General features: G+C 39.4%; 2 protein-coding genes across 2 annotated transcripts in view; one reads left to right on the top strand and one right to left on the bottom strand.

Moving 5' to 3' along the window:
* DLC1 (DLC1 Rho GTPase activating protein) overlaps nucleotides 1–22,226 on the top strand; it is a 475,727-nt gene that overhangs the window by 28,227 nt on the left and 425,274 nt on the right. The gene's annotated exons all lie outside the window — the stretch shown is intronic.
* Nucleotides 1,738–4,699, bottom strand: CUNH8orf48 (chromosome unknown C8orf48 homolog). The gene has a single exon (XM_024765031.1). It carries the CDS (start codon nucleotides 4,172–4,174, stop codon nucleotides 3,365–3,367), a length of 810 nt encoding a protein of 269 aa, XP_024620799.1. The 5' UTR covers nucleotides 4,175–4,699; the 3' UTR covers nucleotides 1,738–3,364.

Raw genomic sequence — 22,226 nt, 5'->3', positions numbered from 1 at the left:
AAATGAAAAAGACCATTTATGGAAAACCCACAACTAACATACTCAATGGTGAAAGTCTGAAAGCTCTTCCCCTAAGATCAAGAACAAGACAAAATGCCCACTTCACCACTTCTATTCATTATAGTACTGGAAGTTAGAGCCAGGGCAATTAGGCAAGAAGAAAAAAACAGTATCCAAATCAAAAGCAAGAAGTAAAACTATCTCTGTTTACAAATGACATAATCTTCTAGCTATAAAATCCCACACAATCCATTTTTTAAAACTGTTAGTGCAAATCAATGAATTCAGCAGCAGTTTCAGGATACAAAATCAACAGGCAAAAATCAGTTGTATTTCCATGCACTAGCAATGAACATCCAAAAAGAAACTGGATTGGAAAAAATTCACTTACAATAGCAAACAATGGAGTAAAATACTTAGGAATAAATTCAATAAAAGAGGCACACAACTTTTGTATGCTGAAGACTATGAAACATTTCTTTCAAAATTAAAGAAGACCTAAACAAATTCTAAAAATCTCTTGTGCATGGACCGGAAGACTTAGTTGACTAAAGGGTGAATTATGACCCTTAATGGAGAAATTATTCAGCATTTTGATTATGAGAAATGTGAATATATTAAGATGGCAAAGATAAAGCAAGATGTAACGTGAATTTCAATAAAAAGTTACTGTGAAAATGGTAATGATTTTATTTCCCATTTTATTTAGGAATGACTAAGAGAAAATACACTAAGTTTTTTGGGGAAAAAAAGAGTATCTTAATACATAAATGAAGGTCTAAAGGCAAAGAGTAATATTGACATGATACAAAGGTTATTTTTTGCTGATACAAAGGCTATTTTTTTGCTGATTTTTACAAATTTTTGACCGTGATAGCTTAAGTGTTAGACATATAGAAAAATTACCTCTCCTGCTTTCCCTCCACAGCTAAACTTCAAGCAGTCTATACCTGTATTCCTCATTTCCTTAGCTTACATTTATTCCTCAATCTACTGTCAGTCAGCCCAACTTTTTTGAAGTTGCTGTTGTTAAGTCAAAGAAGCCAACACATGACTAAATCATCTGTGAACTCTGTTGCATTGGCATGCTTAGACAACCCATCCTTCTTGAAATGTTCTCTTTCTTCGGTCTCTCTGATACAACTCTTTCCTGGTTTCCTTTATCCTTCTATGATGACTTCTTCTCAACCTCCTTTGCTCTCTTATTCTCCTCTACCCAGCCATTAATTGGTGGGTAGAAGTTCTCAGGAGCTGGTCATAGCCCTTCTTCTCCTGTCATTCTCCTTTCTTCTAGAAGAGCTCACATATATGCTCACATATCATGACATATATGCCAATGATCCCCACCCCCTCAAGACCTTTTCTCCAGATCGCAGGCACAAATAACCAAATGTTTCTCAACCTCTCAGTAAGAATGTCTCAAATATTCCTCAAACTAACGATGTCCAAATAATCACCCTCTTAATCAAACATCATCGTCTTCCAATGCTCCTATCTTAATGAATTATCATTCATCCAAATGCACCAGTCAGAAACTTAGTAACATTCTTTTTTTTTTTTTTGAGGTACGCGGGCCTCCCACTGTTGTGGCCTCTCCCTTTGTGGAGCACAGGCTCCGGACACGCAAGCCCAGTGGCCATGGCTCACGGGCCCAGCCGCTCTGCGGCATGTGGGATCTTCCCGGACTGGGGCACGAACCCGTGTCCCCTGCATCGGCAGGCGGACTCTCAACCACTGCGCCACCAGGGAAGCCCATTCTTAACATTTACCTTTTATTAACCCCTCCATATCCATTTCTTCACCAAAGAATGTCAATTATTACCTCCTGAGTACTTCTTAGATCTCTATTTCTATCTGTACTGTCAAAACCCTAGTCCAAATTGCCAGCATCTCTCTCCTGCGTTGTTATAAAAACTTTGTAACTATTCCAAGTATAAAATGTTGCCCTCTAGAATCTGAAAATACTGGGTGGAAAGTCTTTAGTCCTCAAATCTGTGAAGGAAGCACAGTAAACTCTTAAGTTTCCAGAGTACCTGTAGAAATATTATGAAACGCAAGTCCGAGAGCCCAGCACACACTGCGGCCAAACAATACCAAAACATCAGGGTTTGGAGCAGAGAAAGGTTTATTGCAGGGCCATGCAAGGAGACTGGTGGCTCATGCCTTAAAAACCCTGGACACCTGGAAAGCTTTCAGCAAAGCCCTTTTATAGCCCTTTTATAAGGAGGGGCATGGTTAGTTGTTACAAACTTCTTGGTGTTAGATCCTTTGTTCTTGAGGCCAGGTCACTGTGTTCTTATAAACCTCCATCGAAACAAATGTTATTCTCTGTTCTGACAAGAAAGGGCAAGGTCCCAAGGCTCAACTTTCACCCTCCGAGGTCCAGGCCCTGGCTTACAGGAGGGGGTCCCTGCGCGGGCCAGTTACCCTGCCCAGGAGCTTTCATCCAGCACCCAGTCTGAGTCCTCCCGCCAGCGTCCAGGCCTGGGTGAGGGGCCAGATCTCAGGTGGCAGCGCCCTCAGGGCCAGGTCCCCAGACTCTGCCCAGCCATCATCAATGAGGGAGCCAGGCGGCCAGGACCCAGCCGGCCCGGACCCAAGCCGGCCCTCAGGCTTTTCATTTAACCTGGACAGAATCATTTGTATACGATCGACAGGAATACGTGTTGTAGCAAATGCCCATCAGGTGAATCCCCAGCTCACAGAAATTGCCCTTCTTTGAGAAGAGCCCAACCACTGAGGTGGACCTGAACTAATGACCTGCAATGTCCGTGCAACTTAACCCTGGCCTCTGGCCACCTCCTAGGGGGAGACAACTGATCTAAGCTGCACCAACTTTTGAAACCTGAATGGAGAGACTGAAGCAGGTTGAAGCTGTTACCTCAACAGCAGTGTCCATATACTCCAGTTGCTGAGGCCTCCACGGACTGCGACCCATGAAGACCGCCCGCCGCCATTAGGTTGCAGACGTTGGGATGGGGGAGGGGTTCGCTGCTGCTTCGCTGCTTCAAGGTCTGGGCCTGGCTAGCGGGCGGCTGCGGTGAGGGCCCTGGGGCTCTGCGGGACCCGGCCCTCGGCCTGTCCCGGGCCCTGCAACCGCCTCTCGCCTCTCACCACACTCTCTGCCCTGAGCACCACTGCGAGCTGACTGGTGGCTCAGGGTCTCGCGATAACGGTCGTGCTAACGGTCAGGCCAAATGCTCTGCTCCTATTACAGAAATGATGATAATTATTCAAATACACAACAAAACATTTATCCACATTACACATTATCATTAATAAACACCATCCCTTGTTTAGTTAAGAGTAAGATGTTTGAAAATTGGCGGACAAAAAGGCGATGACAAGCACTATTTCCATTCTGCTACATCTCCTGCTTTATATCTGACCTTTCAAAACCAGAGTAACCAATTTGACTTTTCTCCTTCAGTCTTTCCCAGATTATTCTGGGGTCATCGGAAAGCCTGGGAAGGCTCTGATGTATTTCTCCAATAAGGGTAAGAAAGTCTTTCATATGAAGATGTTCATCTATTTTCTCTTGGAGTAGAAGTGACTCCAGTAAAGTCTTCTTCTGTTTCAGGAAGGCAGATTGGGCCAGTTCTGCTCTTTTCCTGTTACAGTTGGGACACCGAGAAGAAATGTGTTGCTTAGCTGTTACCACCTCGTTGGGTGTTGTCCTCATGTTTTTAAAATAGATTCTGTTCAGAAGCTCATCGGGGACAGTACAGTTTAAGGCATCTACCTCTGGAGCCTCTGCATCCGATCCAAGCTGCAGCTTTTTATGTCTGCTGCTCTTTTTCCCCTTAGAGGTCGCACTACGATGGATCAGGTTTATCTTAACGGTGCAGAAAGACTGCAGGGCATTCAATTCTTCAAGGGATGCCTGAGTGATTTCTGTTTCAAGTTTAGTGTCTGGTTGGTACTGTCCAGAGTTCATTTCCTTGCCCTTGAGGTTGTTGATCCATTTTCTGCTCAACATCTTTTCATTGTTTTTGAAGTGTGAAAACTCAGATTGGTTGTCTCCATATTGCAAGCGTGGAGTCGGCGTTCCACTCTCGTATTTACTCCCAGAGGCATAGGACCAGGGCTGCCGTCCTCCAGAGGAACTGAATGAACTGGAACTCTGTGCCTCATCAGTAAAGGACTCAAAGGTCTCCTTAGAAAAGTCTGCCATAGTCCCGATGTCTGTCTGGGTCAATTTCCCCTGCTTCTCTGAATCCTCGGGCTTCTAGGCGGATGGCCATCACATTGCATCAGGCTCTGCTCCTCATCTGCTTTGCGGTGGTCAAGATTGCCTCAGGAACTAGTCAGTCCTGAACCCCTGGGGATGGGTTTTGGAGCTGACGGTTCCGTAAGTAAACGCTTCCGGGCAACGCCTTCCCGCTGCCTTGGCAACCAGGGGCGGTCATGCGCAGTAGGTCGCTGAGGCGCCTCGCTCCTCCCCTTCCCCGCCCTCCCCAGAACCGACTCTGCCTGCATTGTTCCTGTTGGGTTGTCGGCGCCGCCCTCTCCGTTCGCTCTCCGGAGTCTTCTCTTTAGTGCTATTTTAGTACAAAATCTAATAATCCTCCAGAAAACGTTGCAAACTCCCCTTCCCTAGGGGTCAAAAAATGTACATGTGTGTGAGGGCAACAGGGAAAGGCGGCCTCTGACTAATCGGAGAGTGCACGCCTCGCCTTCAAAAAAAAAAAAAAAAAAACCCAAACAAAAAAACATCCGGCTGGCCAAAAAACACAAGCAAAAGGTATCTGCCAATCAGATAGACAAGAGATCATCTAATCGTAAACCGCGCCTTAGGATAAAATTCGAAATTCTGAAACCATCCTGTAAGACTCCTGAGTGGCACGGCTCCTACATATTATTTCTCCAGCCTCATCTTGCACAGCTTTTTGTGCTGTAGCATTTTGGAACACTGCAGTTTTCCCAGTCACAGTTCCTCAGGTCTTTGTTCAGGCAGTGGCTCTCTGAATGGCACTTCAACACTCCTCTTCCCTCTTCGTAAGGTTAATTACCGCTCCTCTTTCAAGTCCCATTTTTTCAGGAAGTGCTTCATACCCATCCCTGCCCCCAAACACTTTACAGCACAGCCTTTCTTTCCGGGTTTGCAACTGTGTTTTATGCATACTTGAGAATGCCTTCCACATCGCCCCCAGATTAAAAACCCGGTGAAAGCAGAAATCCTGTCAGTGTTATCCAGCAGTCAGCAGGTACCTGATACATAGGAGGTGCTCGATAAATCTCTGTTGAGTAAATGTGCTGAATGGTTATGGAAACAGAAGTATTACCTTACACAGGTCCGCGCCTGGATCTTGTGGAATAAGTACTAAAAGCTCAAGGAACTTCAGTCTTTTCCTCTTCCTGAACCCCCCAAATTAGGCTGCTACTCATAATACATCCTTTTACAACAGACTTTTTAAAAATATGGTAGAGTTTTATTAACTATTCTCAGAAATTATAAAATGTTAACTCTGAAGGTTGACTTTTTCTAGATCTTAATAAATATCTGAGTCTAGCTCTTAGTAAATATCTGAGATAATTTCAAGAGAATGGGTTTCCTTGCTCATTTCCTTCGGTGTGTGTGGGGGTGGTAGTAGCGGTGTTGGGAGGGGTGTTATTCGAGTCTAGCCAGATATATTTAATATTATTCCCAAAGTGCTCACTTTGGCAAAGAGTCAAAAGTCTGAAACGTTCAAAAAGCATCTCTCAAATATGAGCCAGCTTCATATTGAAGAGATTCCAACTTCATATATTCCACCCAAATCATATTTTATCCTATAATATTAATCTTTAAAAAGAGGTAATAGATAATTTGTGGTTAATTCCAATTAATTTCCAGTTCAAGGTTAAAGATTTTCATTTTTAATTTTTGTTTCAAAAGTATCCATCATTCCCTGAAATATTTACACATTCATATTTACACACAATTCACTATAGCACACATTTTCCCCAAAACATTGAGCAAGGGAGCTGTGCTTTAAAGTATATTCACATCTAGTAATATGCTAAATATCTGGAGTAATCTCTTTTAAATTTTTAAAAATATACTGTTATAAATACCTCGATTTTATAAAAATAACTTTATCCTAGAAGCAAGTAAATTTGCTAAATTAACCAATTTCTTTGTAATAACCAGCTGGACCCAGTAAACTCTTCAACATTCTAATATATGTATTATCTAAGGAAGTAAAATAGCTCAACCGTACTATCATTATCAGAAATGACTCATGAAGACAGAAGTCAGTTTGATTTTAAACACAGAAACTTACTCTTTGTATAAACCTATTCTCTTTACGTTTCAACTCTATCACAGAATAAAGCTTACAGATGACACTACTTAAAATCCACACTCTTGTTGTCAGTCTTCTATATGTGAAATATAAATAATATTTTCCTATTCTCTTCCTTGTATGTGAGAATTGTCAGTGATATATATGTGAAAAGAAAATCTCAGAACATTCCTTAAGCAGTACTGGCAAAAAATATATATATACATATATATATTCCATATAATTTAGAAATCCTTAAGAGAATTGTGAACAAGTGTGTTCTCTTAAACTAATTTGTTTACTTTAGATGTTTCAAGTGAGAGAAAAAAACAAAACAAAACCCAGGAATATATAAAGGGGAAAAGGGAGTAGGGAATTGCAACTTTCCATCTTATCTAAAATCTTTTTACTATCCCAATGGATACAAGTCACTCCTACTCACTATACTGAAAGCAGATTTTATCAAGCTTTGCAGGAAAAAAAAAAAGTAGCATGTCATTTTAAACATTTTTTTGTTTTTATCAGGAAAAGAAAGATCGAGGAATTAACAGGAAACATTTATAGCTGTCCCAGAAAATTCATAGAAATCTTTCAGTGTTTCAATAACTTTGTTATATAATCGCTTCTTTATTTAGCAAATACCTATGAAGTTCAGAATATTTTGCAAAACTGAAATTATCTAAAACTAAACTTAACTAAAACTAAAAAAAAGTTATAAAAAAGAATTATCCAATCAGCATCTACATGTGCCAAGAACATGCTGCATTTTAATTTTCTGTTATTAATGTTATCTTTTTTACAAGTTCTCACTCATTTTAGTAGCTATGGAAAACCATTAACCTGATAATTAAGCATATGCCAGGTATTCCCATGTTAGTCAGTCTCATTTTGTCAAATCTTCAGTCATATGACTTAATATGACTCTCTAACAGAGCTATCCCTTCCTTCCCTCTCCTCCTTCCCAAGACAGTGCTTTGTAGAAAGGAAATCTTTATTATCTTTGGGGCAGTTGGTGTAGGGGGCCTTAACTTTGTGCAAATCTTTTTGTTGGTCTCCACGGCACGGTGCAGGTGGTGCCTGGATGTGTGCTGTTTTCCACCAAGGCACAGTTAGTCTGGTTCCTTCCAGGACCCTGACACAATCCTAGGCTACTGGAACTTGTCAAACCCTCTCCTGGCTCTCTTGCCTGTATCTTGACACCCACAGGTACGTTTCTTTCAAAGACCTGCTGAGATGTGATAGAGGAAAAGGGGAATGTGGTCTGGTACACACAGCATAGCCTAGAACCCTTGCAACCTGGTCATCACTCAGGCGACTTCCTGTGGCCAGCCCCTCCTCCAGAAATCTCAAGCATCTTGACATCTCTTAGGGGCTGATTGGAACGTTGGGGTCCTTTAGAAACCACATTGTGACTGAAAGTTGCCGGGGTGGATGCGGAAAGTCATAGGAGGGAAAGAGACAAATCAGGCCTAAGCCTGCCATGGCACTATTTTTATTGTCCTGCTGTCACTGTCTCTTCTCTCCATCGTTCTTAATGGGGAGCAGGGCAAAAGCTCTCCTTCCAGCTTTTCCTCAACAATCAAATATGCTTTGCAGCTATGGAGCTTAACCCCAGAGACAGGAGGTCAAAACATATTAGTCTTCCTATCGGAGTCCCTCTCTCTCTCTCTCATTTCTCTTTCCTTGGAGGGAGAAAGGCAAACTTTCAGCTTCTTCCTGCCAGGCAAGCACTTCTCCTCTGAGGGATCACAGTGGCCTCCTTGCCAAGGTGGCATTTGGTCTGTACCCTTTCCCAAAGCCTTTGTGGTGGACAGAATACCAAGAGGGAATCTAGTTTATGAATAAGGGAAATTAACTTGACAGATCCTTTAAAAATAGCCTGCCCTCTACATAAACTACACAGCACTGTGCTTGGTTCTGTGAACAAGCAAAATGAAAAATTATTTCCTCTCCTAAGGGTCTAAGTTGAATGTATCAGAAATCTCACTGTGAGACACAATTTTTGTGGAGTAAGGAATCTTACATCATTCATGATAAAAAAACAATTTCCATTTACTGTGCAGTGGCTGTTCTTCATATTTGAAAAATGTTATACCAGACAAATATCTCAGTCTTCACATTCTTTTTTTCCTGTGTCTTCAGTTTTGTTATATTTCTGAAATTGATGAATTGCCTTATGAAGAGCTGTGTTTTACTTTAATAGCTATTGTTTTGCAAAGATAACGTTTAACGTTAAGGCTTTTGAGATATCTATCCCCCTCCTCAGTTTTTTACACCCTCCCTCCTGCAGTATTTAAAAATACAAGATACGCTATTATTTTGTCCGTAATAGCTCAGTTTATATCTCCAGCAGGTAAGGCCTTTTAAAAAACATAACCAGGTTATTATGATTACCACATCTAAAACACAATAATAATTCCTTAATATCACCTAATAATTATTCTGTATTCAGATCTTTCTGGTTGTCTCGAAAATCCATTTTGCGAGTTGCAGTGTTTGAGTCAGAATCCAAACAAGGTCCATTCACTGCATTTGGCAGATACTGTTCTCGTGTCTCTTCCACAAGTTAAAAAACTGAAAAGAAAAAAATGGAGCAGGCAGAACTTTCTTCTCTGTTTATAGTTATATTCCCTATAGAACATCATTATTTTAAAGTTTTTGATTTATCCTTACAAGTTTCTTTTTGAAAATATAAATCAATGTATATCTGAATCCCCTTTCTTACCAAAAAAATTATATATGTATATCTATATGTTCAGCATATTCTACACGTTGCTTCACATCCTTTTCGTTTCTTCTCTTAAAAAGATATTCTGGATATCACTTCATATCAACCTATAGACATATCTCTGTGACTACATGGTATTCCATTGTGAGAATGTTTTTTCCCACAGTTGTTCCCACATTTTGATGGGCTTTTTGTGATTATAAGAAATCAAATTTTTCTTCGTATTTTTGGAGGTGTATCTCAAACAAGATTCCTAGGAGCGAGATTACTGGATCAAAGGATAAAGGTATATGTAGCTTTTCCAAGTATTTCCAAATTCCTCCCTATAGGGGGTGTACATTTTGCAGTCCCGCCAGCAAACGCGTGAGAGGAGCTCTTTCCAAGAGCCTAGACAACAGGAGATTGCTCAAATTTATAAATTATTGTGATGCTAATGGAAGAGAAATGGTATCTCAGTGTAATTTTAAATTGAATTCTTCTTATTTTAAGTAAGATTAAACACCATTTCATGTGTATAAGGGACATCTACATTTCTTTTTTTTTTTTTGCCTCTCACTGTTGTGGCCTCTCCCGTTGTGGAGCACAGGCTCTGGACGCGCAGGCTCAGCGGCCATGGTTCACGGGCCCAGCCACTCCGCGGCATGTGGGATCTTCCCGGACTGAGGCACGAACCCGTGTCCCCTGCATAGACAGACGGACTCTCAACCACTGCGCCACCAGGGAATCCCCTACATTTCTTTTTATGTGTACTGTCTATCCACTTATTTTACCCATTTTCCATAAGATTCTTTTTTATTCTTCTCAATTTTTAAAAAGCACTTTAATATCAAAATATTATTTATTTTTCTGTGACGTAAGTTCTACATGATTTTCCCAGTTTGTCTTTTTATTTGCTTATGCTGTTTGCCATGCAAAACTTTGATTTTTTATTTCATAGAGCAAATTTATAAATCATTTTCCTTATTGTTCTTGGATTCTTTGTCACATTTAGAAAAAATTTCCCTACACCCATGTTATAAAGAAACTCACTCTTGTTTTCTTACTGTACTTGTGATTCTTTTTATTCCCTTGCTTTAAAACTCTGATTCTTTTATGGTTTCTTCTCTATTACAGTATGAAGAATGAGTTTAATTTTATATTTTTCCATATGGCTATCCAGTGAGCCCAACAATACTTACTAAAATGTTCTTTGTTACCCCACTGTTTTTAGGTGCTGCCTTTAACATAAATTCCCATATGCACTTAGGGTTTTTTTTTTCTGGACTTTCAACTCTAGTACATTGGTCTGTTTTTCTATTCACATACCAAACCATACTGTTTTAATGGGCTCTATAATGTTTTAACCTCTCATAAGGCCAGAGCCCTCTCCTCCATTTGCAAGAACTTCTTGGAAGTTCTTGTTTACTTTTCCAAATGAACTTTATAACCAACTTGTCTTGCTCCAGGATAAAAGAAAAGAACGTATGGTTATTTTATTGAAATGCAGTGAACTTATAAACATTGGGGATTTTTAAAATTGGGTCTTCCTATCCAGAAATATGGTATCTTTTCATGTCTTCAAGGGTATTTTGGCATCTTTTAGGTAATTTTCTTCATTTAGGTTTTGTCCCTTTCTTTTTAAGTTTATGTATTTTATTTTGTTTTATATTATACATTTTCTTTTAGTGATTGTAACATACATTATTTCTTCTACTATATTTTCTAACTGGTTTTTATTTGTGTACTAGAATGCTACAGATTTCAACATTTTTATTTTATAGCTTGCTAGTTTAGCTTTAGAGTAGGTTTTTATTTTATTAAGGTTATTTTTTTTTTAATTGGCTTGTTTCTTTTTTTGCTGTACAGTTCTATGAAGTTTAACACATTTAACACATTCATGTAACCAACACCAAAATCAGGATACAGAATCCCCTTGTGCTATCTCACTGATAGTCATCTCCTCAACCTACCCATGATGCTGAGAGCTGTGAAGGAAGGATATCTTCCAGGCCTCTCTCCTTGACCAGTAGCTGGCCATCTTCATGATCATACAGCATCCTCCCTGTGTGCATGTCTCTGTGTCCAAATTTCACCTTTTCTGAAAGACATCAGCCATATTGGTGTCCTACCCTAATGACCTCATTTTAACTCGATCACCTCTGTAAACACCCTATCTCCAAACAAAGCCTCATTCTGAGGTACTGGGGGGTTAGGACTTCAACATAAGAATTTGGGTGGGGGGGGAGATAATTCAACCTATAACAGGTGATATATATGAAAACCAGATCAAGGGCTAATTGGACAGTCTGCCTCTGGGGTAGCTGTTTAGTATAAAACTGCTTGTGATTTGCTATGTGAGAAAAATAGAATTGTTAAGTACAGGGACTTAAGACAAACTGCCTTATAGGTGTACCTAGAGCTACATTACAGTAAGTATCACTTTATTTCTCTGTAAATTAAGCATATTTGTTTTATTTAGGAGCCTTTATGAGTGCAAATTATAGTTCTGCCACTATCACGAACTTGACTGACCAGCCTGTAGATTGTTTACATCTAGTATTTTAAGTTAGAAATTATTGTTCTTATTGGAAAATAAGTAAAATTTAAATTTTTAATTTTATGTAGTTTTTTAAAGATATTTTGATTGGTGTATTTCAGGATTTTTAATGTTTGTAGGCATTAAACAATGACTTCCCACTGCTTCATCTGAGTATCTGGTAAAATTCCAAAGAAGTGTAGGTCATAAATAACTCAGTTATTTTAGAAATAAATATCTTCAATATATTTAAGGGCATCAATGGTGATATTCTTCACAAAAAAAATGTTAAGTGTGAATTTGAATTATATGATATCTTTTGCCATTTTGTTTTGAAAATTCTATGTTAACAACACATTACATAGGTTTTCTAGCCTTATTTATTTCCCCTTCATTGTAGTTTAACTTCAGAGCTGTTCTCAGCATCTTTATGCAATTTTATGCAGTTAGGTTCCTGAGCCTTCTGGCAATACTATTACAGATTGACCTTGGCATCTAGCAAATTCATATAAATTTGAACCTAAATATAATGTATTTCTCTTCAAAGCACAGAGGATATATGAAATGAATTCAGAAATTTTGCCACTGATTTGAATTTGAGTTAAATAGTTTTGTGTTCTCCTTGAGGGACAGAGGTCTGTGGCTCTGGATGACTGGGGAAAAAGATCAAAATTCACAGTGGTTTTCCTGAAAATTACTGCATAGAATTATTTTTCCTCTACTCAATATCTTTGTAAAGCATGTTACTGTAATTTTCCTACTCACAAAGTCAGCTTTCACTGTACAATGAATATTCATATGATTGCATAGGGTTGAATGACAGAAATTACAAATAATTTCATCTGAGACCAATCTTTCTGTAGAAGTATTTTATTGAAGTCTTCAAAGTAATCATAAACATATCACTGTGCTCTGGAAAGACATCTAATTCTATAAATTGAGCTCACAGGCTTAACTTATTTTATCTCCTTATTTTAGATAGGCATTTTCCAAAAACAAACTCTATCACTGAAGAATGTAGGACTGTTTCTTTAGAGCCTTCCATGCTTAACTTGAAAGCTGTCAACCCAGGAGGCTGAAACAGAGCAAGATTATGAAACCTAAGTGAATAGCTCATTCTTTGCGCCCATGCCCTTGCTGCGTGCTGCCCCATGGTACAGGCCTGGGAGGTATGCACTGTGATAGCTAATGAAGCACTTCCTTTATGTCCCACTGACCAGAACTCTTATTTGAAGCCCGCATATTATGCCACTGAAATCGTACAATGTCAGCCTTTGTTCTGGCTAGTAGAAGCTGTTTCTTGTCTTTTCTGTGGCTAAATTTTATGCATCAAACTTGTGAGACCCTTTATTAATACATGTGGCTGTCATTAAACCACACTGCCGTTTGTGAAGTTGGTCTTGTTTGTTTTTTTTGTTGTGCTCTCCCCTCTTTTATTATAACACCCCCACCAAGCCACAAATTTATCATTTTGAAACCACTCAGAGACAAAGGCTTAGAAGTGAAAACCCTCCTGCAAGGCCCTCCTCTATGTTAAATATAGTGATAACAAGTAACATTATAAGAATAAAATTCACCCAGAATGAAGAGAACAGCATCAAATGGATCAAAATTAATTGGACTGCCTAATCCTAAATGTAGTTGAGAAGTATTAAAGTGGTCTGCTTGTTATATTTTAACATGTTATTCTCATACGGTGTTATCTGATTAGGGACCTCCCTTCCTCAACTGTTAATTACACAGATATGTCCCAACGCAAGCTTCGATAAAGTGAGCTAAAGAACAATCAAGAGTGACTGCCATAGAGCTCTTAAAATATGGGCTTCAGTTTACCTAAATACACACAAGAAATGCTGAAAGTTTCCTCAGAGCATATAAATTTTAAAAAGAAAAAAATTTGAAGGAGTTGCATCAATTCCTTCCTTTTGCTTCTTGTAATGTGATAGGGACAGCAGCAGCCGTCTCTTGGGGTGGTGTTAAGTACTGTAAGTAACAATATGGACAAGAGCTTATTACCCGGGACTTCCCTAGTGGCGCAGTGGTTAAGAATCCGCCTGCCATTGCAGGGGACACAGGTTCGAGTCCTGGTCCAAGAAGATCCCACATGCCGCAGAGCAAGTAAGCCCATGTGCCACAACTACTGGGCCTGCTCTCTTGAGCTCAAGAGCTGCAACTACTGAAGCCCACGTGCCTAGAGTCCACGCTCCACAACAAGAGAAGCCACCACAATGAGAAGCCCAGGCACTGCAACAAAGAGTAGCCCCCACTCGCCGCAACTAGAGAAAGTCCGTGCACAGCAATGAAGACCCAACACAGCCCAAAATTAATTAATTAATTAATTTTTTTTAAAAAAGAGCTTATTATCCAATACATGGACATTGTGGTCACCACCATCATTACAGTTCTGGAGTAGATTTAATAGTGAACCTGAAGACTGAGATCCTTCTAATACTAGCTCTTCCATTATGAGTTATCTAATTTTTAATAAGTGTTTTACTTTTCTGATAAAGTTTCGTATTTGTATCTTACCAACCCAATAAGATGGTCCAAAGCACTATCTTGCACTTGAAAATACTTTGAATGGCAAATAACTACAAGTTACTTCCTCCGATGAAAAAAAATTTTTAAGTTTTTAAAACACGTGAACTCCTTGGGTCCTACTAGTTTAACATTGCTACCATCCTCATATTTTTTCTGATTTTCTAATCTCCCAATTTTAATGAGATTATCAAACTTTTCAGGTCAATAGAATATAAATGCCAGAAAAGTAAATCTCACAATGCCAGCCTTTGTTCAACTAGCAGAGGTCAAGTTCTGTCCTTTCCTCTGCTAAAATGCATGCACCAAACTTGTTAAACTCTTTAAACATAGATGAATATCCCTACATAGAATTTATTTTGTATTCCTCCTTTCATTTCATATTTTTAGCTTAAAAAATGTAAAAATGTTTTCTATCAAATAGTATAGTCTTTGATTAAGGAACATGTTGTTAGTGCATAAAGCTATAATCTGAATTAGTTTCAGATTTTGATTTCATGTTAGAACATATGTATTAACATTAGAATATATTCATAGACTGTAATATTAATAATAGCATTAATGCATTTGTGTCAGACCCGTAGTATATCCAATAATTGCTTAATCAGCTCTCCACACCACACATTAAGATATTTTTGAAGTATACCTAAAAAAACTATTGAATTCTCATAAAATTTCCCAAAATATGATGATGTCCCTCCTTTACATTCCTCACCTAATACTTGTATTGCTTAGAAGTATGTTAGAGATCAAAATCAGTTTTGGAGAAGAAATCATTTGGAGTAGGAGATTAAAACCACAAATACGGTTCTGCCAACATTTTCACATTATATGTAGGTCTCCTTTTCTAAGTATGTCACTGTCTCACAGAAAAAGATATCTCGGGTAAGTATCTATTTTATACTTGACAAGTTTATCTGAACAAAATTATTAAACAAAGAGAAATTCCATATGAGATTATAGTGCTATTTAGTCAATATTTTTAGCAATTTGTATTTGAGTTCCAAATTATCATCTTGATTGGGTGCTTCTCAGGAGAGATAGTATTTTTTCCATCTATTTGGCATGCCCACCCTCCACCCCTCAGCGTAAACTGTATCTCACAGTCAGATCTGCTGTAGCCCAGTGACTCAGAAACATCATGTTCTACGACTCACAGAGCAAAAGGAATTCAAAAGGATACCTAGCAACATACTTCCACTTATATAGTAATCCATTTCCCACAAAAGGACAGCAAATTTTTTAAAATTTCTATGTAATTTCATTTCCTACAGTTTTTCCTACCACTACTATTTGAAGACACTTGTGTCATTGAAAGTCTAGAATTATTAGATATTAAAAGTAATCAGATAATAATAAAAATTGAGTAATTGGAATATGGACAAGAAATTGTGGTTATGAGGTTAGAAACTCACAAAAGAGCCCAAGAGTCTCAATTCTAGGAGTCATCCGAGGGTGCTTCCTCTTACCCATCACACACTTCCAATCAGTCACAAAATCCCGTGACAACACCTCGGCAAACTGGCTGCTTCCCTTTTGTGCCTTTTCAAATCCCCTAGCCAAGGATGCCACCATTTTCCACTGGACTTAATGCACCTATCTTCAAGTTGCATTCACAAGCTCTCAACTCTTCTCACGTTCTTCACTTCATTTCTTCCTTCCTTCCACTTCAACTCCTTTCTTAACAATTATCCTCACTGCAACCACAATGAGGCACAACTCAGACTCTGTCCCTCCCTTTCATGTTTCTTACTGTTTCTTGTCATTTTGTCTTGTCTGAAACCACTGGTTTCAAGTTACTTCCTCGAACACGGATTGGCTTTTTCAGATTGCAAAACAAAAACAAAACAAAACAAAAAAACAGTGAAGCATTCGGGATAATACTGTTACTAAAGGCTTTCTGTAAAAACACTTGAGGGAGGAGGAGCTTCCAGATGGCGGAAGAGTAAGACATGGAGATCACCTTCCTCCCCACAAATACATCAGAAATACATCTACATGTGGAACAATTCCTAAAGAACACCTACTGAACACTGGCAGAAAACCTCATACCTCCCCAAAGGCAAGAAACTCCCCACGTACCTGGGTAGGGCAAAAGAAAAAAGAAAAAACAGAGACGAAAGAATAGGGACGGGACTGCACCAGTGGGAGAGAGCTGTGAAGGAGGAAAGGTTTCCACACACTAGGAAGCCCCATTCGCAGGCGGAGACTGTGAGTGGTGGTGGAGGGGGGAAGTTTCGGAGCCACAGAGGAGAGCGCAGCAACAGGGGTGCAGAGGGCAAAGCGGGGAGATTCCTGCACAGAGGATCTGTGCCGACCGGCACTCACCAGCCCGAGAGGCTTGTCTGCTCACCCGCCGGGGTGGGCGGGGCTGGGAGCTGAGGCTTGGGCTTCGGTCGGATCCCAGGCAGAGGACTGGGGTTGGCGGTGTGAACACAGCCTAAAGGGGCTAGTGCGCCACAGCTAGCCGGGAGCGAGTCCGGGACAAAGTGTGGACCTGCCAAAGAGGCAAGAGACTTTTTCTTCCCTCTTTGTTTCCTGGTGCGCGAGGAGAAAGGATTAAGAGCACTGCTTAAAGGAGCTCCAGAGATGGGCGCGAGCCGCAGCTATCAGCATGGACCCCAGAGATGGGCATGGGACGCTAAGGCTGCTGCTGCCGCCAGCAAGAAGCCTGTGTGCAAGCTCAGGTCACTCTCCACACCTCCCCTCCTGGGAGCCTGTGCAGCCCGCCACTGCCAGAGTCCCGTGATCCAGGGACAACTTCCCCGGGACAAGGCACAGTGCACCTCAGGCTGGTGCAACGTCACGCTGGCCTCTGCCGCCACAGGCTCGTCCCGCATCCGTACCCCTCCCTCCCCCCGGCCTGAGTGAGCCAGAGCCCCCGAAGCAGCTGCTCCTTTAACCCCATCCTGTCTGAGCAAAGAACAGTCGCCCTCAGGCAACCTACATGCAGAGGCGGGTCCAAATCAAAATTCGAACTCCAGGAGCTGTGCAAACAAAGAAGAGAAAGGAAAATGTCTCCCAGCAGCCTCAGGATCAGTGGATTAAATCTCCACAGTCAACTTAATGTACCCTGCATCTGTGGAATACCTGAATAGGCAACAAATCATCCCAAATTGAGAAGGTGGATTTTGGAAGCAATGATATATATATATATTTTCCCCCTTTTCTCTTTTTGTGAGTGTGTATGTGTATGCTTCTGTGTGTGATTTTGTCTGTATAGCTTTGCTTTTACCATTTGTCCTAGGGTTCTGTCTGTCCAGGTTTTTTTGTATGTTTTGTTTTTTCTGTTTGTTTGGGCTTTCTTTTAGTATAGTTTTTAGTGCTTCTTATCATGGCTGGATTTATTTTTTTGGTTTGGTTGCTCTCTTCTTTCTTTTTTTTAATTACATAAAATTTTTTTTGAATAATTATTTTTTATTTTAATAACTTTATTTTATTTTATCTTCTTCTTTCTTTCTTTTTCTCCCTTTTATTCTGAGCCATGTGGATGACAGGCTCTTGGAGCTCCAGCCAGGTGTCAGGGCTGTGCCTCAGAGGTGGGAGAGCCAAGTTCAGGACATTGGTCCACAACAGAACTCCCAGCTCCACATAATATCAAATTGCGAAAATCTCCCAGAGATCTCCATCTCAATGCCAGCACCCAGCTTCACTCAACGACCAGCAAGCTACAGTGCTGGACACCCTATGCCAAACAACTAGCAAGACAGGAACACAACCCCATCCACTAGCAGAGAGGCTGCTGAAAATCATAATAAGGCCACAGACACCCCAAAACACATCACCAGATGTGGACCTGCCCACCAGAAAGACAAGATCCAGCTTCATCCACCAGAACACAGGCACTACTCCGGTCCCCTCAACCAGGAAGCCTACAGAACCCACTGAACCAACCTTAGCCACTGGGGTAGATGCCAAAAACAACAGGAACTATGAACCTGCAGCCTGCGAAAAGGAGACCCCAAACACAGTAAGTTAAGCAAAATGAGAAGATAGAGAAACACACAGCAGATGAAGGAGCAAGGCAAAACCCCACCAGACCTAACAAATGAAGAGGAAATAGGGAGTCTACCTGAAAAAGAATTCAGAATAATGACAGTAAAGATGATCCAAAATCTTGGAAAAAGAATGGAGAAAATACAAGGAACGTTTAACAAGGACCTAGAAGAATTAAAGAGCAAACAAACAGTGATGAAAAACACAATAAATGAAATTAAAAATTCTCTAGAAGGGATCAATAGCAGAATAACTGAGGCAGAAGAACGGATAAGTGACCTGGAAGATAAAATAGTGGAAATAACTACTGCAGAGCAGAATAAAGAAAAAAGAATGAAAAGAACTGAGGACAGTCTCAGAGACCTCTGGGACAAAATTAAACACACCAACATTTGAATTATAGGGGTCCCAGAAGAAGAAGAGAAAAAGAAAGGGACTGAGAAAATATTTGAAGAGATTATAGTTTAAAACTTCCCTAATATGGGAAAGGAAATAGTTAATCAAGTCCAGGAAGCACAGAGAGTCTCATACAAGATAAACCAAGGAGAAACACACCAACACATATTAATCAAACTATTAAAAATTAAATACAAAGAAAAAATATTAAAAGCAGCAAGGGAAAAACAACAAACAACACACAAGGGAATCCCCATAAGGTTAACAGCTGATCTTTCAGCAGAAACTCTGCAAGCCAGAAAGGAATGGCAGGACACACTTAAAGTGATGAAAGGGAAGAACCTACAAGCAAGATTACTCTACCCGACAAGGATCTCATTCAGATTCCATGGAGATTCAAAAGCTTTACAGACAAGCAAAAGCTAAGAGAATTCAGCACCACCAAACCAGCTTTACAACAAATGCTAAAGGAACTTCTCTAGGCAGGAAACACAAGAGAAGGAAAAGACCTACAATGACAAACCCCAAACAATTAAGAAAATGGTAATAGGAACATACATATCAATAATTACCTTAGGGCTTCCCTGGTGGCTAAGTGGTTGGGGGTCCGCCTGCCAGTTCAGGAGACGTGGGTTCATGCCACGGTCCAGGAGGGTCCCACGTGCTGCGGGGTGGCTGGGCCTGTGGGCCGTGGCCACTGGGCCTGCGCATCCAGAGCCTGTGCTCCGCAGCAGGAGGGGCCGCAGCAGTGAGAGGCCCGCATACTGCAAAAAATAATAATAATAATTACCTTAAATGTAAAAGGATTAAATGCTTCAACCAAAAGACATAGACTGGCTGAATGGATACAAAAACGAGACCTGTATATATGCTGTCTACAGGAGACCCACTTCAGACCTAGGGACACATACAGACTGAAAGTGAGGGGATGGAAAAAGATATTCCATGCAAATGGAAATCAGAAGAAAGCTGGAGTAGCAATTCTCATGTCAGACAAAATAGACTTTAAAACAAAGAGTATTACAAGAGACAAGGACACTACATAATGATTAAGGGATCAATCCAAGAAGAAGATATAACAATTGTAAATATTTATGCACCTAAGATAGGAGCACCTCAATGCATAAGTCAAATGCTAACAGCCATAGAAGGGGAAATTGACAAGAACACAATCATAGTAGGGGACTTTAACACCCCATTTTCACCAATGGACAGATTATCCAAAATGAAAATAAATAAGGAAACACAAGTTTTAAATGATACATTAAACAAGATGGACTTACTTGATATTTATAGGACATTCCAACCAAAAACAACAGAATACACTTTTTTCTCAACTGCTCATGGAACATTCTCCAGGATAGATCATAACTTGAGTCACAAATCAAGCCTTGGTAAATTTAAGAAAATTGAAATCGTATCAAGTATCTTTTCCAACCACAACGCTATGAGACTAGATATCAATTACAGGAAAAAATATGTAAAAAATACAAACAAATGGAGGCTAAACAATACACTACTTAATAACCAATAAGTCACTGGAGAAATCAAAGAGGAAATCAAAAAATACCTAGAAACAAATGATAATGAAAACACGACAACCCATAACCTATGGGATGCAGTAAAAGCAGTTATAAGAGGTAAGTTTATAGCAATACAATCCTACCTTAAGAAACAAGAAACATCTCAAATAAACAACCTAACATTACACCTAAAGTAATTAGAGAAAGAGGAACAAAAAAACCCAAAGTTAGCAGAAGGAAAGAAATCATAAAGATCAGATCAGAAATAAATGAAAAAGAAATGAAGGAAACGATGACAAAGATCAATAAAACTAAAGGCTGGTTCTTTGAGAAGATAAACAAAATTGATAAACCATTAGCCACACTCATCAAGAAAAAAGGGAGAAGACTCAAATCAATAGAATTAGAAATGAAAAAGGAGAAAAAAATGACACTGCAGAAATACAAAAGATCATGAGAGATTACTACAAGCAACTCTATGCCAATAAAATGGACAACCTGGAAGAAATGGACAAATTCTTAGAAATGCACAACCTTCCGAGACTGAATCAGGAAGAAACAGAAAATATGAACAGACTAATCACAAGCACTGAAATGTAAACTGTGATTAAAAATCTTCCAACAAACAAAAGCCCAGGACCAGATGGCTTCACAGGCGAATTCTATCAAACATTTAGAGAAGAGCTAACACCTATCCTTCTCAAGCTCTTCCAAAATATAGCATAGGGAGGAACACTCCCAAACTCATTCTAAGAGGCCACCATCACCCTGATACCAAAACCAGACAAAGATGTCACAAAGAAAGAAAACTACAGGCCAATATCACTGATGAACATAGATGAAAAAATCCTCAACAAAATACTAGCAAACAGAATCCAACAGCACAGTAAAAGGATAATACACCATGATCAAGTGGGGCTTATCCCAGGGATGCAAGGATTCTTCAATATATGCAAATCAATCAATGTGAGAAACAATATTAACAGATTGAAGGAGAAAAACCAAATGATCATCTCAATGGATGCAGAAAAAGCTTTCAACAAAATTCAACACCCATTTATGATAAAAACTCTCCAGAAAGTAGGCATAGAGGGAACTTACCTCAACATAATAAAGGTCATATATGACAAACCCACAGCCAACATCATTCTCAATGGTGAAAAACTGAAACCATTTCCACTAAGATCAGGAACAAGACAAGGTTGCCCACTCTCAGCACTATTATTCAACATAGTTTTGGAAGTTTTAGCCACAGCAATCAGAGATGGAAAAGAAATAAAAGGAATCCAAATGGGAAAAGAAGAAGTAAAACGGTCAGTTTGCAGATGACATGATACTACACATAGAGAATCCTAAAGATGCTACCATAAAACTACTAGAGCTAATCAATGAATTTGGTAAAGTAGCAGGATACAAATTAATGCACAGAAATCTCTTGCATTCCTATATGCTAATGATGAAAAATTTAAAAGTGAAATTAAGAAAACACTCCCATTTACCATTGCAACAAAAAGAATAAAATATCTAGGAATAAACCTATCTAAGGAGACAAAAGACCTGTACGCAGAAAATTAAAAGACAGTGATGAAAGAAATTAAAGATGATACAAATGGATGGAGAGATACACCATGTTCTTGGATTTGAAGAATAAACATTGTCAAAATGACTATACTACCCAAAGCCATCTACAGATTCAATGCAATTCCTATCAAACTACCAATGGCATTTTTCACAGAATTAGAACAAAAAATTTCACGATTTGTGTGGAAACACAAAAGACCTCGAATAACAAAAATAATCCTGAGAAGGAAAAACAGAGCTGGAGGAATCAGGCTCTGAGACTTCAGACTATACTACAAAGCTACAGTAATCAATATAGTATGGTACTGGCACTGAAACAGAAATATAGATCAATGGAACAGGATAGAAAGCCCAGAGATAAACCCACATACATATGGTCACCTTATCTTTGATAAAGGAGGCAAGGATATACAATGGAGAAAAGACAGCTTCTTCAATAAGTGGTGCTGGGAAAACTAGACAGCTACATGTAAAAGAATGAAATTAGAACACTCCCTAACACCATACACAAAAATAAACTCAAAATGGATTAAAGACCTAAATGTAAGGCGAGACACTATCAAACTCTTAGAGGAAAACATAGGCAGAACACTCTATGACATAAATCACAGCAAGATCCTTTTTGACCCACCTCATAGAGAAATGGAAATATAAACAAATGGGACCTAATGAAACTTAAAAGG

The sequence above is a fragment of the Neophocaena asiaeorientalis genome, unplaced genomic scaffold, assembly GCF_003031525.2.
Source record: "Neophocaena asiaeorientalis asiaeorientalis breed wild unplaced genomic scaffold, Neophocaena_asiaeorientalis_V1.1 scaffold14, whole genome shotgun sequence".
Classification (NCBI taxonomy): Eukaryota; Metazoa; Chordata; class Mammalia; order Artiodactyla; family Phocoenidae; genus Neophocaena; species Neophocaena asiaeorientalis.
Note: the sequence above shows the minus strand (reverse complement) of the source record. Positions and strands in the feature narration are given on the sequence as shown.